The sequence below is a fragment of the Staurois parvus genome, unplaced genomic scaffold (assembly GCF_062004578.1).
Source record: "Staurois parvus isolate SC_StPar_1 unplaced genomic scaffold, SC_StPar_1.0 ptg000147l, whole genome shotgun sequence".
In the NCBI taxonomy this organism is placed as follows: domain Eukaryota; kingdom Metazoa; phylum Chordata; class Amphibia; order Anura; family Ranidae; genus Staurois; species Staurois parvus.
Genome location: NW_028317943.1, coordinates 8,744,444 through 8,762,221, shown reverse-complemented (window position 1 = coordinate 8,762,221; position 17,778 = coordinate 8,744,444). Strand labels below are relative to the sequence as shown.

General features: G+C 39.9%; 1 protein-coding gene across 1 annotated transcript in view; it reads left to right on the top strand.

The window, feature by feature from the left end:
* SLC38A1 (solute carrier family 38 member 1) overlaps nucleotides 1-17,778 on the top strand; it is a 124,069-nt gene that overhangs the window by 91,668 nt on the left and 14,623 nt on the right. The window contains exons 11-13 of the mRNA XM_089674015.1: nucleotides 4,285-4,364; nucleotides 10,563-10,663; nucleotides 14,594-14,712. Of these exons, the coding sequence (XP_089530141.1) occupies nucleotides 4,285-4,364; nucleotides 10,563-10,663; nucleotides 14,594-14,712 (300 nt within the window). The remainder of the gene's footprint in view (nucleotides 1-4,284; nucleotides 4,365-10,562; nucleotides 10,664-14,593; nucleotides 14,713-17,778) is intronic.

Below are 17,778 nucleotides of genomic sequence, written 5' to 3'. Positions count from 1 at the left end.
GAGGGTTTTCCACATTTTGCAGAAACGCACTACAGTACATTTAAAATGATTTCCTATGGGACATGTTCACATTTTCGTGTTTTCACCCGATGAGTTTTTTGGAAAGTGTCAGGGATTTTTTTTAATGCAAAAAGTTGAGTTTTTGGTTCTAAAGACTTCAATGGAAGTGCTGCAGAAAAGCATGCAGTGCATTTTTGCTGTATGTGTAATGCATTTTTGCCGCATATTTTTTATGTGTTTTTGATGCGTTTTAAATCTGCCTAGCAACAAGAAAAATGATGTTTAAAAAACGCAAAACACATCAAAAACATGGCAAAAACGCAGGTGCAAAAACACAATGCAGAACGGGTCAAACGCAAACTGCATAGGTGTGAACCTAGACTGAGAGCGGATTCACACATGTGCGGTGCAAATTGAGAGCTGATTCCCACATGTGCGGTGTGGATTGAAGCTCAGATTTCACAGCTAATTGATAGTGTAGTTGTTCAGCAGTTCATGTCAGGTTTACGTCAGGTTCAGGACAGGATTAGCTCTCAGGATTATCCTGTTCACACATATGTAGTTTAGAAACGGTTGCCATAGAAGTCAATAGTCTGTAATGCGCACCTGAACAAGATCGCACTGCTCAGAAATCGGAGAGGACTCTTTTTCAAACTGCACTGAATCTGCACTGCCATTGCACCAGACATATGTGAACAGACACCATAGGATGCAATGTTTTCTCACGTCATGCAAATTGGATGCAGTTCAACCAGCACTGAGTCAAATGGTTCTTTTTTGACAGCTGTTTTAGCTGCTGTGTCTACTCCCAGCTCCATTTTTAGAGCTGAGAATTGCTGGCATTGCTGACACTTGTTCAGACATGTGTAGCACGTCCATTGTCTGAGTGGTATGAAGCCCAAAAACAAAAAAAGAGAAATCACTGCACTGGGGGAGAAACAGAAACACCTTTGTACAGCAGCATTTTCCGTCCTGGAAAAGGGTAGAGTTAGATGTACTAGCAGATTAAGGCTGGCCATACACTATACAATTTCCTTTAGATTTGCCTACAACTATGTAGTGCAAGAGCCTGCCTAATTGGACACAGTTGAAAGTTTGAAAGTTTTGTTAGGTTTGACCTCATATTATATGGTTTTGGTAAATCTAAATCAAAATTCTCGAGAAAATTGTATAATGTATGGCCAGCCTTAGGGCCCTTTCACACGGTCTTATTGATTAGGTCCACTTGTATGTTTTTTTCATGCAAGCCTAATCGAGAGTTCCATATGGGTCTATGGACAGGCTGATTTAGGCCCCTGTCACACAGACGTTCCAATCGGATTCACCTGTCCGTTTTTCAGGCAGACCCAATCGGAATCTATATTATCCTCTATGGAGCGGTGGGTGTAAACGGACATGTGTCCATTTACACCTGCCAACATCCGATCCGATCTGCCAAAAAGAAACAGATTCCCCTTTCATCCATCGGATCAGATGGGATGGCAGTTGGATGGAAAGGGACAGGTGGTCCGTTTCCATCCAACCGCCCATAGAAGAGAGCGGGCTGTGTCTATGTCCATTCTGCAGCAACAGAGTGGACATGGACCTGTCATCCTTTTGCTCAGTGGGGATCATCGGAGAGATCCCCCACTGAGTAAGTGGATCCGCTGTCGGGGCCGGCCCATGTGAAAGGGGCCTTAAGTGGATGTGTGTATGTTTACACCTACCTCCGAATCTGTCCACGCCTGAAAATGGAAAAGGACTGCATCCTTTTCTATTTTTCAGTACCTAAATGTGAAGGATCAGAGGTAGCCTGATGTAAATGGACACAAGTCTGTTTCCATCTGACTGCCAATAGGGTCATCATGGGTCCGCCCCTGTCCTCTGTGCAATTGTGGACACAAACTGAAGAGGCATGGATTTAACCTCCCTAACGGTATTCCTGAGTGTAGCTCGGGGTAAAATGTCAGTACCAAAAGTGGTAACCCCGAGCTACACTCTGGCTTACCATGCGGCGCTGCATAGAAATTCCCTGCAGAGCTTACCTTGTCCTGCGCTCCCGCGATGTGTCCCCTGCAGCGTCCCTGGCCATCTCCTCCGGCCGATGCCGGCATCAGGCTTCTGTGTTCTGGTCCCTGTGACGTCGTGACGTACGGGCGCTGCCGGCGGTGGGAAATTTGAAAATTTTAAAAAATTTCATTTTTTTCCAAACAAATTTTACATAGTAAAACATTGCTGTTTCAACCCATTTCACATACATTTTGTCCCGAGTGCTTTATCCTGTGCCCTGCCTGCATTTTGTCTGTTCTTTCTGCCTGGAAACTAAGAAACGTCCATGGCATCCAAAAAGCGTCCCCTTAGGTCAAAAGCGGGTTTAGACCAGCTAGAGAACAGCGATAGTAAATCAGAACCACTTGCAGAATTGAGTGATAATGATTCGTGGGGAAATTCGTCATCAGACACTGAAAACGACTTTGCTCAGTGATGTGCGAACTTGGCGCTCTATTTCAAATTTCAGTGTTTTTGGTTTGATTATATTATTGAATTAAATTTATTATTATTATATTATTATTTTTTATGATTATTTATTAAATTATAATTTATGATTTTGTGTTTCAAATTTTGTCATACCCGAGATGTTTAATAGACTCTTGTTCGGACAGATTTCAGTGAGTTATTCCTAAAAATTACAGCCTACAATAAAAAAACTACATATTTCCATGCAAAATAATGGTACCGCTTTCAGCACCAAAAATCTGAAATAATCATACCGCTAGGGAGGTTAAAAAAAACTGACATCCCTTCCATTCAGCTCCAGTTCAGCGTGGGATCCACCCACATAGCAGAGCAGCACAATGTGAAAGGGCTCTTGACTAATGAACTGAACTTCAGCAAACACTTTGTAAGCAATTACAGCAACATTTTTTTCTTTTGAGATAGAGATTTTACATTAATGAATAAAAGCTGACCACCTCTGTCAGTGGTACATGGTGTCTCTGAACCCTCTAATTTCTACATTTGCTGAGGAGCTTGGTCTGTTAAAGGGAGTTGAAAAATAACAGGCTTACTGGCTAGATCACCAGGTGACATAAAAGGTAAAAACAGTCTACAAAAAGAAACCTAATGCAGCCACCTCATCTAAGAATTGTTAAGCTGCAATATAATAAATGTTTGCTTAATACCACTATAACTACTACACAGCTCAGCTGTAGCTATACTACAGTTAGGCTGGCCATACACTATACAATTTTCTGTCCAATTTCTGCCCATTTTCCTTTAGATTTACCTTCAACTATGTAGTTCAACGGCCTGCCTAAGAGGATACATATGAAAGTGTTGTTTAGGTTTGACCTCCTATTATATATTGTATAATGTATGGCCAGCTTTAGTCACTTACCTAGAAAATATTTAGGGGTTTATGTACTAACCCTAGGTTCACACCTAAGCGTTTTCCGCAGTATTTTGCAGAAACGCACAGCACTCCATTTAACATGATTTCCTATGGAACATGTTCACATCTCCATGCTTTCACCCTGTGTGTTTATTAGAAAGGGTCAGGGACTTTTTTTTACGCAAAATGTTGTGTTTTTGTTTCTATAGACTTCAATGGAAATGCTGCAGAAAAGCATGTAGTGCATTTTTGATGCATTTTGCGTTTTAAATCTGCCTAGCAACAAGAAAAAAAATTAAATGCGCAAATAGCATCAAAGACCTAAAAAACGCAAAATGCAATGCACAAATGGCTCAAATGTAACCTGCATAGGTGTGAACCTAGCTGGTTCACTCAGAATCTGGTATAGCTGTGTATGGTAGCCAATCAACTTCTAATCTCAGTTTGTTCAATGAAGCTTTAGCAATAAAACCTGGAAGCTGATTGGCTTCTATGCAGAGTGAACCAGCTTTAGTAAATAAACCCCTTAGTGATGTGCGACTGGCTTTAGTAGACTGCCAACAGAGTGTGAATTAATATTCCTGGAACTTGAATTTGACATTTCTGTGACCATAATCACCCAAGGGAAATACAAATTGTTATTTTAATGACTTCACCTTCGCAATCCTGCTTAATATATTAAAATCCTTCAAACAGCTAAACAAATGATTTCAGTCCATTCCATTTGATTTTTCACTGGCTTCCTCCATTTCCATCCATTACAATGAATTCTGCACTGTAAAAAGTGTTATATTCATTTGTGTCAGATTATTAGATATGCCTTTTTTCTGCAAATGTGTTTGGCATTTGCAGTGATGGCTATTATTAGATTTCAAGGTAATCTAATCACGTGTGTCTTTTTTTTTCATCCACAGACTGCGTATGCACTGCCGACACTAGCATTTGCATTTGTGTGTCACCCGTCTGTCCTTCCCATATACAGTGAGCTAAGAGAGTAAGAGTAAACCTTACCTTTATTTATTTGTATCACGTCAGCATCGTTCTCAGCAGGAGTAATACAAATGCAGAATTCATCAAAATAATAGCAACCTGGAAATCTAGTCATTGGAGAGACAAACCGTTTGGCTGTGTTACATTTCAGAGGATTACATTTAAAATGATTGTAAACCCTCACCTTGTAAAACAGCCCATCCAGTTTAAAATAGAAATGAAAGGCAAAACATTTGTGTATAGGTATAAAAAAACATAAATACCTTTTTTCCTTTTTCTATAAGTGATCACAGACGTGTGCAGAACGAAAAAATGTGTTTAGTTTCAATTCATTACTTAAATTATTTTGATTAGTTAGGTTCATTTAATTTGTTTTCGGAATTTGTTTCATTTACTCGTTTTCAAATTCAATTCGACTGCATTAAAAAATATCAAATTGACACTCAAATGTTTTCTATTCAAAATCTGAATTTCAGAAGACAGTTATATTCTTTCTATTCTTTTTTATGTTCTTTTCAATTCTATTCTTTTTTTTCTATTCTAGAATTTTCTATTCTATTCTTTTCTATTCTAATCTATTCTATTCAAATTCGAATGTATTCTATTTGAAATTCAAATTTCAGAAGATGGTTGTATTCTTTCTATTTTATTCTATTCTATTGCTTTTTTTCTATTCTATTTTATTATTTTCTATTCTATTATTTTCTAATCTATTCTAAACTATTCTATTCTAATCTATTTTATTCAAATTGAAATTTATTCTAGTATTAGACAGTTATATTCTTTCTATTTTATTCTATTCTGTTATTTTCTACTCTAATCTGTTCTATTATGATTCAAATTTATTCTATTTAAAATCCAGAAGATAGTTATATTCTTTTTATTTTATTTTCTGTTCTATTGTTTTCTATTCTAATCTATTCTATTCAAATTTGAATTTATTCTATTCAAATTTTGAAAATTCAGAAAATGGTTATATTCTATTTTATTCTATTCTATTTTTTTTATTCTATTATTTTCTATTCTATTCTTTATTTTTTATTCTATTCTATTTTTTTTAATATATTCTACTCGAATTCAAATGTATTCTATTTGAAATTCACATTCCGGAAGACGGTTATATTCTTTTTTTTATTGTATTCTATTTTTTTCTATTCTATTCTATTTTATTCTTTTATTTTCTATTCTATCCTTTTTTTATTCTAATCTGTTCTATACTATTTTTTATTCTATTCCTTTTCTATTATAGTCTTATATTTTATTTTCTATTCTGTTCTGTTTTACTCTTTCTTTTCTATTCTATTATTTTCTGTTCTATTCTTTTTCTATTCTAATCTATTCCTTTATTTTCTAATCTATTTTATTCTATTCTGTTTTACTCTATTCTATTCCTTTTTGTTTATTTTCTATTCTGTTCTATTCTTTTCTATTATAAATCTATTCCTTTATTTTATACTCTATTTTAGTCTATTTTTGGTTTTGAATTCAATTTGAATTGGAATGTTGGCCAAAATGTTGTTTCATTATTTTGGAATTGTTTAAGTTTGTTGCTATTGTAATTCAGACATTCTGATACATCCGAATTTCCGAATAACAAAAAATTTGTCCGAGTTTGATTTCGGTAAGAAACGAACCACACGTTGTGTTCTCCTGCCTAGTGTGGTCAGTTTTAATAGTAAAGCAGAGGGACTGGCAGGAACACCAGGGATTTATCACAAAGAAAGCAATGCAAGAACAGGATACTTTTTCATACAAGTACGTTACACCAGGCACATATCCGGAATATAAAATGTTGGGTTTGCATATTCTTTAAATTTGTGTTAGTACCAACAATAACTACTAATATACAAACCATGTTCACAACATATTATAAAGATTGAATGTATATCTTTTGTTTGAACATACGAGCATTTAAAATCTGAAGTCACTGCAAGGTGTTTGGAGAACATTTGTACAATAATTAATTCATCAAACAACTTTGTCATTACTGACCCAAGATTTACCCATACTAAACTAAACCTCTTGCAAGAGAAATCTGGATCAACTGCAGATCTATGGTTTTACATCTTATTTACTTTTTGTCTTTTGGTTGAACGTAATGAACATGTGTCTTTTTCAACCTGATAAGTTATGTAACTATCTATGTAATATGGGGACTTCTGCTCCTAACCTCCTTCTAAAAATGCTAGTTGCCTGGCTGTTATGTTGATTTAAAGGCTAAGTTAACCTTCAGAACATGTTATGTGTTACACGTGCACTTAAGGTGTAACATGTTCAGTATGCAAGTGTATAATCCAAACGCACATGTTCCTGCTTTAAAAATGGCTGTGTGTATAAGTGGGTGCTGCAGCGACCGTTGACTGGAACTGAACAGAATCAGCAAGGGAGAATGTCACCAGCACACCAAGGATCACCAATATGGGTCCAAAAGTTTAATGAACAATCACATAGTTACAGCAAGGCAACGTTTGGGAGTCTTGCAGGACCCCTTCATCAGGCATGTCAGTCGTAACATGCCTGATGAAGGGGTCCTGCGAGACTCCGAAACGTTGCCTTGCTGTAACTATGTGATCGTTCATTAAAACTTTTGGACCCATATTGGTGATCCTCGGTGTGCTGGTGACATTCTTCCTTGCACTGTGACAGTGGGAGCAGGACCTTCTTCCCACACCCACTGTCACGATTTGAAAACAGTATGGCTGTGTAGTATCCTGTGAATGAATAGACTACAAGTACTGTCAGACATTAGTTCATTGTTCTTCCTGTTCTCAAGTAACTGCCTTCCTGTATAAGAGGTACAGGCAGACAGCTATCCTGAGAATCTGCAGGAGCCTGACATTGCACCTGCGATCTCCTGATCATGGGTGCAATGCTCTGCAGGCTCCCTTGAAAAAAAAAAGTAAATGCACATTTTTTGTGTAATATTTTTTTCAAAAAGTGAATTTATACGTTTTTCCTGAATCACTGACTATTGCACTGACTGTTCCGCTTGTGGAACTGTTCCCAATTGCGCATTTGGTCAATGAGATGTTTTTGTACGGTGAAAAGCCTTTTGAACCGAATGTTTTGTTCTATAGGAAACAGATTTTATGTTTTAGCCTTGGTTCACATATGTTTGGGGCCGGTTTGCAGTGTGATTTCAAGCCACGTCTAATGCTTCTTCGTTCAGCAGTTCAGGTGTGAATCATTAAAGTTTGTGACATTGGAAATCGCACCTCAAATGCGCTAAAAAAATTGTATCCGACTCTTTTTGAAATCGCACTGTGGCCGACCCGCACATATGTGAACCAGCTCCATACAAAAGGACCTTGGTTCACATGTCATGCGAATCTGCTGCGATTCAAAATCGGGGCTTAAGCACTTGCCTACCAGGCACTTATACCCCCTTCCTTACCAGGCCAATTTTCAGCTTTCAGCGCTGCCGCACTTTGACAATTGCGCGGTCATGCAACATTGTACCCATATGAAATTTTGATCATTTTTTTCTCACAAATAGAGCTTTCTTTTGGTGGTATTTAATCGCCACTGGGTGCTTTACTTTTTGCGCTATAAATTAAAAAAAGTGCAAAAAATTTGAAAAAAAAAAAAAAGTTTATTTGTTTCTTTTATAAAATTTTTCAAACAGGTATTTTTTCTCCTTCACTGATTTGCGTTGATGAGGCGGCACTGATGGGCACTGATAGGCGGCACTGATGGGCACTGATAGGCAGCACTAATGAGGTGGCACGGATAGGTGGCACTGATAGACAGCACTAATTAGGGGTCACGGATAGGCGGCACTGATATGCAGCACTGATAGGCGGCACTGATAGGTGACACTGATGATGGGTACTGATAGACGGCACTGACTGGCATCACTTCTGGGCACTGACTGGCGGCACTGGCTGGCACAACCCCTGGGCAGTGACTGGTGGCACTGACTGGCAGCACTGCTGGGCTGCACTGGTGGGTGGCACTGGTGGGCAGCACTGGTGGGTGGGCACAGGTGGGTGGCACTGGTGGGCACAGGTGGGTGGCACTGGTGGGCACAGGTGGGTGGGCACAGGTGGGTGGCACTGCTGGGCACATGTAGGTGGCACTTCTGGGCACAGGTAGGTGGCACTGCAGAGTGGCACAGGTGGGGGCACTGCTGGGCACAGGTGGGGGCACTGCTGGGAACGGGTGGGCGGGGCTAGTGGGCGCACTGCTGGGCGGAACTTGCGGGTGTCACTGCTGGGCACCGATCATCAGGGCACTGATCATCAGTGCCCTGATGATCGGTGCCGATCCCCGCTCTGACAACTGCCGGTTCTCGGCAGTACTTTCCTCACGATCTGACAGCGTGAGGAAAGTGCAGCCGAGAACCGGCACTTGCATTTCCCTGTGATCAGCGTGTCATTGGACACCGCTGATCACGTGGTAAAAGGCCGGTGGGATCGGCCTTTCACCACATCACGTGATCAGCTGTGTCCGTAGGACACAGCGATCACGGAGATCGCCGAGTGCGCGCCCCCTGGGGCACGCAGGAGAGCGCGTTCTGGGAGGACGTCATATGACGTCCACTCAGAACTGGCCGGCCGCGGTGAAGCCGTCATTCGGCTATGCGCGGTCGGCAAGAGGTTAAAGACAAAAGACTGATCCTTTCACTGTGCATACGCCTAGTATGTGCATAAGTGAGGAACAGCTGTTGTAGCTGTACTCAAAAAGTCCCAATCATGTTGAAGACAAGCAGATTTATAGGTGTGTCTATCTACAACAACTGTGGGTATAGGATTATAACTTGTTTTTTTTTTTTTTCTGTGGTTGAATTGGATGGACTTTTGTCTTTTTTCAGCCAGACTATGTAACAACAGAGGCAAGAGTCATTCAATCTTTTCACTAAATCCACACAGAGTGAAATAATGTGGAAAGTGATATCAGCCAATAAAATTGTCAAGTTATTAGCCATATCAGTGAAACATTCATTCTGACTGCTTACTACAGTCAAGGACTGAGAAAAAAAAATGGATGAAGAAAAGAACATACAAATATTGAGGGTAATAATTACTGAACGAGTATGTAAACCCAACATTTCATATTCCTGATATGTGCCTGCTGTACCATGTACTTGTATGAAAAAGTATTCAGTTCTCTTTGTATTGCATCCTATCTGTGAAATCCCTGGTTCCTGCCAGTCCCTCTGCTTTCCTATTAAAACTGACCACACTAAGCAGAACACAGGGATTTATTTACTAAAGCTGGAGAGTGCATAATCAGGCTCACTTCTGCATATAAACCAATCAGCTTCTAACTTCAGCTTGTTCAATGAAGCTTTGGCAATAAAACCTGGAAGGTGATCGGTTTCTATGCAGAAGTGAGCCTGATTGTGTACTCTCCAGCTTTAGTAAATAAACCCCACAGCATGGTCAGTTCTCTAGCTGTGCTGGAACTCAGCCTGCTCCCCTCCAATGATCAGATTTCTGCTGACAACCCCCCGCACAACCATTCACTGGGAAGTTCAGTCTGCTGCTGTTTCTCCTTTCCTAGCTTTCTGTTCTCAGCTGCATAAAGAGTATATGTGATCACTTATAAAACAAGGTAAAAAAAGGTATTTATACGTCATGTATTTATATCTATACACAAATGTATTGCTTTCATTTCTGTTTTAAACTGAATGGGTTGTTTTACAAGGTGAGGGTTTACATATACTTTAAGAAGTACATTTTTCCCTTTGCCCTGTGTATCAGTATTTAGTTTTGACACCTAATGTGCAGAAACGTCCTGTTTTTTAATTCTCTTGCACATGATTGGGTGTTTGAAGCAAGCACAGTTTCTTTTGGCTAAGTAAAAACAAACAAATAAACAAATCTAACAATATCAGTTTACAGCAGGGGTGGACTGATAACTCATGGGGCCCCCGGGCAATAGGGGATAAAGGGGCCCCTGTGTCGTTGCCCAAACTCAAAAAAGCCTATGAAAAAGGTACCAGGGGCATCTCATGGGGCCCCCTACTGACCCCGGGCCCTCGGGCAGTGCCCGAGTTTCCAAATGGTCAGTCCACCCCTGGTTTACAGTACTCATAATTTAGATATTTTCTTGCTTCTCGCTTTCTAGATGAACACAAAGCATGTCTTACAAACTGGTCATATAGATTTTTATTCCATCTAACTTGCAAATAGCAACACAAGATACTAAGGTGTATTGATTTACAGAAATGTATAATATATTTCATTTTGTGTTCTAGCCGTTCCCAGAAGAAAATGCAGCTCGTTGCCCATATATCATTCTTTGCCATGTTTGCTATGTATCTTATGACTGCTGTTTTCGGATATCTGACATTTTATGGTAGGTACTGTAGAGCAAATAAAGGCAAGTAAAATAGGTCAAATACTAATTTTAAACCATTAGTAGGAATAGCTGATCCATTAGCATCACATCCCTATTAGCTTATATTAGAGAAAAGAGAGGATCAAAATGTGTGGGACTTTTAAGGTGCTTTTATATATATAATTCAAGTAAAATCATTTTTCCTGAGTGTAATAAAAGCACCTTAAAAGTCCCACACATTGATCTTTTCCCCAATATACTGTACCTTGGTTTACAAATGTATTTCGTTCTGCGGGACTTTTCGTATTGTGAAAAATTTGTAAACTGAAACGCTGTTTCCCATAGGAATGCATTGGAAACCAATTAATCCATTTCGGAGGTCAGAAAAAAGTAAAAAAAAAAGTATTTTATCTGTTCAAAACTCTTTATAAAGTGCATTTTAAAGGCATAAATACTGTACAGGGACATGATTAAAAATGAATTTGTAAATGGATTGAAAACCAATGAATCAGAGGTCAGAAAAAAGTCAAAAGTTTTATCTGTTCAAAACTCTTAATAATGTGCACTTTAAAGGCATAAAGGAACCTGATTAAAAAAAAAATCGTAAATGCATTGAAAACCAATTGATCCATGCGTATTGCAAAAAAAAAATTGTAAACTGAGCCATTATTTTCATCGGAATTTCATTCGTAAACCAAAAATTACGTTAATCGAGGCGTTCGTAAACCGAGGTATGCCTGTAAGGTGAAATACTAATGCAACTTGGAAATCATGGCAAATGTCTTAAAGTAGAAGGCAAGTCAAAACCTAACTAAGCCTAAATCTATTCCCACCCCCATTCTAAACCTATTCTATCTAACCTGAAAAAGGAAATATGTCTTTATTTACTTATTATGAAGTTGCTCCGGTCCAGTAAAATGATCTCTCCAGTGGCAGCTTCATTGTAGAGGAGGGACAGATGACAACAGCTGCCCGACAATAAGCCTATGGGTGACGTCATAGCTCAGGCTCTACAGCCGTTGTCAGCTGTCCCTCCTGTACACTCAAGCCGGCGCTGGGCCCCGATCATGTGACCAGACCGGAGCAACTTCAAAATAGGTAGGTATAGTCATCTTTCCTTTTACAGAGTAAATAGAATAGGTTTAGAATGGCGGCGGGAGTAGATTTAGTCTGTTAGGTGTTGACTTGTCTTCCATTTAAGGTCACAAAGTCAAGTTACTTTACCTTGAGGGTCGGTTCACACTATAGAAATGCAGTCAAGATGCTTTTATGCATTCGCGCTTTTGGCACATTCCGATGCATTTTTGATGCATCATTAACGTCTTCCAGTGCGTTTTTGAAGCATTGCAGTTAATTTCCCCCCCCCCCTCTTTTTCTTTAATTGAAATAGGGATATATGCGTTTCAGTGCATTTTTGTTGCATTGCGGTGTGTTTTTGAAGCATTGCAGTTAATTTTTCCCCCCTCTTTTTCTTTAATTGAAATAGGGATATATGCGTTTAAGTGCATTTTTGGTGCATTGCGGTGCGTTTTTGAAGCATTTCAGTTAATTTTTCCCCCCTTTTTTTCTTCAATTGAAATAGGGATATATGCATTGCAGTGCATTTTTGGTGCGTTCCAGTGCGTTTTTGATGCGTTTTATCGTGCTCCTGTACAGTTCAGTGCAAGAAAAATGCAGCCTATTCAATTTTTTTTCTGCAACCGAAACTCACTGAAACTGCAAGCACTGATATGAACTATGACATTTACAACCATATAACCTACTTTCTGTGCGTTTGGATGCAGAAAAAAAAACACACTGAAATGCATGTAGTGTGAACTGGCCCTAAAAGTAATCTAACTCCAAGAAAAGAACTTGTGACCATACACAGTTCACTAATACCAAAGGCCAATTCACACCAGTGTGTTGATCTGCCTTTAACGCAGCTGTAAAATGCAGATCTATGGAGGACATCTGAAAAACAATAATTTCCAATGTGTCCTGTTCACACCATAATGCTGCATTGACCTGAGCAGGGGCGGACTGACAACTCATGGGGCCCCCGGGCAATAGGGGATCATGGGGCCCCTGTGTCCTTGCCCAAACTCAAAAAAGCCTATGAAAAAGGTACCAGAGGCATCTCATGGGGCCCCCTACTGACCCCGGCCCTTGGGCAGTGCCCGAGTTTCCAAATGGTCAGTCCGCCCCTGGACCTGAGTTGCACTAAAATGCATTTTAGTGTAATGCAATGGATGTAAGTGGATGTCAACGCAATGCAAAGGATAGCCTTTGAAAATGCAGTGAGGTTTATTTACTAAAGATGGAGAGTGCAAAATCAGGCTCACTTCTGCATAAAAACCAATCAGCTTCTAATCTCAGCTTGTTTAATTAAGCTTTGCTAATAAAACCTGGAAGGTGATTGGTTTCTATGCAGACGTGAGCCTGATTTTACACTCCTCAGCTTTAGTAAATAAACCCCAGTGTGCTTTAACGCACGCTAAAATGCATGTCAACTGACGTTAAAATGTATGTCAATGGACGTCAACCCGTGACTAAAATGGATGGAAATGTACATCCATTTTCCATGCATTTTAGCACAAGTCAGTGTGAAGTGGACCTAAGTGTCAGTTAGCTCATGGAAAGTCAGCTAGCCACAGCTCAAGGAACTCCTAGCTATCCCCAGAGGAATGGTTGAGAATGGCTGGTCTAGGGTAACCAGGCACATACAAATATTGGATATTGAGTCAGAAATTTAAAAAAAGGCATCATAATCATTGACTTTTCTACTGCTGGTAACTCCATAATAGTATCAATAAAGAAAAAGTTACAATTTACTGCATTTTTTTCAGGGTTCACTGAAACATTGTCATCTTACTTACCATGTATCAGAAAATTAGCTTTATTACAATGCACGCAAGCCTAACTTTACAGATTTCTCACAGGGCACCTGGAGAAGACCGACGCCTTGCCTCGGGTCACATTATTCTAGGTTGTGCACTATTCTTGTGTTGTATCTTCACAAGATGACAGTGGGATCAGTAAAAGAGTGGTGCCCAGGCTTAAATTTAGGGCCATCTAGACAAAAAAAGCACATCAGCAACTATGGTGACAGTAGTTGGACAAAATAACAGAAACAAATAATCACCTAATTATATCAAGGACATGATAAGGAGTAGGAACATGTTTTTTTATATCCTTGCTGGAATGCTATACTACAAACAGTGGGGTTGATTTACTAAAACTGGAGAGTGTAAAATCTGGTGCAGCTCTGCTTAGGAACCAATCAGCTTCCAGTTGTTTTTGTCAAAGCTTAATTGAACACGCTGAAGTTAGAAGCTGATTGGCAACCATGAACAGCCGCACTATAATTTCCACTCTCCAGTTTTAGCAAATCAACCCCAGTGTGTGGTGGGATTTTGCATCACATGACATCGAAGCTATTTAACTTCATTGGTAGGTTAATTGGCTCCTGTCTAAGTTTGGCTGTAGTATGTGCATGTATGAATGTGCACCTGCTAAAATTATATCCCTCTAAACCAAGGGCTCTCCAAATGTTTCAAATAAAGGGCCAGTATATGGTCCTTCAGACTTTAGGAGGGCTGGATTAGGGCCAGTGAGCATAGAAAATGTTCTGGTCCAAGCATCAGTGAGAATAAACATGGCCTCAGGGTTAATGGTCAGTAGGAGGAATAGTGCCCCATCATTGGTATTAGTGGGAAGAATAGTACACTATCATTGGTTTCAATGGAAGAAGTGCTGCCCCATTGCTGGTCTCAGTGGGAGGAATAGTGCCCCAAGGGTAGCAAAGGGCCATATCCGGCCCTCGGGATGCAGTTTGGAGACTCCTGCTCTAAACCCTGCTATATGCCCTCTGCTAAATATCACATAAAAATACATATAATATTTTGTTAGTGTACAATATTTTTAGTTTTGACTGTTATTAGTAACATTATTGTTTGTTTCCTCTAGGTAAAGTGCATTCAGAGCTCCTCAGCACATATACCAATCAAAAAGATGTCCTCATCTTAACCATACGCTTGGCTGTTATAACTGCAGTTATACTCACCGTCCCAGTATTATTTTTTACTGTAAGTAAAAATAAATTCTCTCTGTTTATTTGCATGAGATATGACGTTTTTAGGATTATTCTTTTACATGGATAAGGAAGACTACATATTTGAGAAATAAGATGCCACTGAAAATACTATATATGGGTGTATAGAAATATTCACTTTATGTATAAGCAGGCAGAGCTAGTGTTTAACTTCACGGTACAAATTCAAATATAAAGTAATACTGATATTTATTAACATAATTGAAAGCAGTGAAAACTATCAAGATCCCTAATAAAGGATGCTTTAAGAACCAGTAGTATGTTCTCCCAATAGAAGACATTGTAGGTTCTTGACACTGGCATTTTGCCACACTAGGAGTCTCAGAAGCAAAAGTCTCCTGAATCCTGCATCTGGGATTGACAACTGTATGTGGATAGCTGTAGCCACCAGACCCATACAGTGCAATGACAGAATGTCAGTGGCCGCAGCTATTTGTGACTGTTCACACAGCCAGCGATTGCCTATAGTAATGGTGGCCTGAAGTCTAGGGGGAGGATGTGTGGCCTTTTGGTTCCTTCCTCCCCTGTCCCTAGGGGGTTTTCTCTTCAGGAGAACCCCCTGGCCAAGTACTGAGTGGCTGGTTTCGGCTGGCCACAAGGAACGGTGGTCCGCCAGGCCTTTTGGCTAGGTGGACCAAATGGGAACCTTGTCCCTGTCAGGAGCTTCGTGCCCCGGGGGATCAGGGTAGAGGTCCATCCCCTTCGGGGGAAGGGCAAAGCACACCCCTAAGTGCACTTTTTTTGTGTGGTGTTTTGCACTTGCACATTTTTTGTGAACACTTATGGGTTTTTTCGTTTTTCGCACGTTCGCGGACTTAAAAAAAAAATGGTGGCTGGACACACACAAGGTATTTGTATACTGTATACTATCTGTATGTATATATACTCTATGCTATCTGTATACAGCTGTCAGCTCCAAAATCAGAAATCGGTAGATTCTTGCTGCTGGAATTTTCAACGTGGCAACAAAGCACCCATGCGATTGAAGTTTTAGTCTCTTATGTAGGCAATATTAGGCTGCAATTTTAATACAATTTTGTAGATTCCTTTTTTTGGTCATTTATGCTTTAGGTATTTTTTAAGAGATCACTAATTTACAACTACAGACTTCTGTTTTTATGTTCTAAACAAGTAGAAAGTAATGCACAAGCCTCATAACATAAGCAAAAATACAATTACCTATTTACCTTCACTGATTGAGCCAGTCCTAGATTGTAAGCTCCGAGGAGCAGGGCCCTCCTATCCCTCTTGGATTGTTGCTGTACTGTCGCCCATTATATTGTAAAGCTCTGAGCAAACTGTTGGTGCTATATAAATCCTGTATAATAATAATTCCTCCTTTATTGGTTTTTAACATGTTCCCCCTCCCAGACACTGCAGCTCATAGTGAAAAGGTTTTAGCAAGAAAGGCAGTGCAGTCAGTACAGAAAGCAGTGGGCAGGACTAGGTGTGGCCAGGCATCCATTGAAAAGCTACAGACTTGTGAATTAGAAGTGACAGTGCTGATAGCCACACCCACAGGAAAATGTTTTTATCCTACTGTAGTTCAAGCAGGCACAGCCTACATTAGTGTGGCAACTCTGCTTTGAATTCAGGAGCAGTGCAGCATCATTAAATAAAGAAAACCTCCTGCACTGCCAATAACCCTAAAAAAACCCCCGAGTGGCTGCAAACACCTAACTATAATCCTAATAGTGTATAAAAAGAAAAGAAACTAACTGATTCTGCACTACTCAATAAATGCAAAGTGAACCAACCTGCACATTGTAAATCATAAGGCAATACATAAAATACGTGACAAAGTATGATGATAAATAATACGTGAGCAACAATAATTGTAAATAGATCACTCAATGAATAAACAGAAAAAATAATTAAACCGTAGACTGTACATAAAGGTGACAGTATACAAGCAAATCACAGAGCAAATCCCATTCGTGACCAAAAAAAGTGGGTAAGCAAATTAAAGTGAATGAGTAACATGGATCATATAAATATAAAGTTAAAAAATGAAGGTGCGAAATGCAACAATAAAGTGCACAGTCCCAATAAATCTGTGTATCTTGAGCAAAAACTTGAAACATCCAGTGACCACTGCAAAAAAACACAATCCTCCACCAGCTGGCATGCGCACTCACCTCCAGGTTGCGATCCACAAGGGGTCATAAAACTTGTATGCACTCAGCCGATGATATCCCTGTATATCCCCTCAATACTTGTCAGGGCAATCCTCTTTGGTGGAGATGATGAGCACTCATAAGCGTGCCAGCAGTAGTGGCTCAGATGTCCCCTCATGGATATAGCCAAACACTCTCCTCTCCAATGACCCACACATGGAAAATAAAATCAAAAACGTCCCATAGTGTAGTAAGCAAAAATATTTCTTGAATAAAAAAGGCAGAGTGACTACTCACATTAAAAAACAGGGTCCACAGACCCATACAGGCAAGTAAAACTGCAATAGCAGAGAGGTGTACCAAGATGGCGGCTGCCGTCCGTACCAGAAATGATGTCACCACACTTCCATCCTAGGCATTACGTCACGAATCACGTTACTTCCTCAGGGCTCAGGAAGTCCTGAGGAAGTCACATGATTCGTGACGTAACATCTAGGACAGAAGCGTGGTGATGTAATTTCCGGTATGGACGGCAGCCGCCATCTTGGTACACCTCAGTGTAATACACCTCTCTGCTATTGCAGTTTTACTTGCCTGTATAGGTCTGCGGACCCTGTTTTTAATGTGAGTAGTCACTCTGCCTTTTTTATTCAATAAATGTTTTTGCTTACTACACTGAGAAGTTTTTGATTTCATTTTCCATGTGTGGGTCATTGGAGAGGAGAGTGTTTGGCTATATCCGTGAGGGGACATCTGAGCCACTACTGCTAGCACGCTTATGAGTGCTCATCATCTCCACCATAGAGGATTGCCCTGACAAGTATTGAGGGGATATACAGGGATATCATCGGCTGAGTGCATACAAGTTTTATGACCCCTTGTGGGCCGTAGCCTGGAGGTGAGTGCGCATGCCAGCTGCTGGA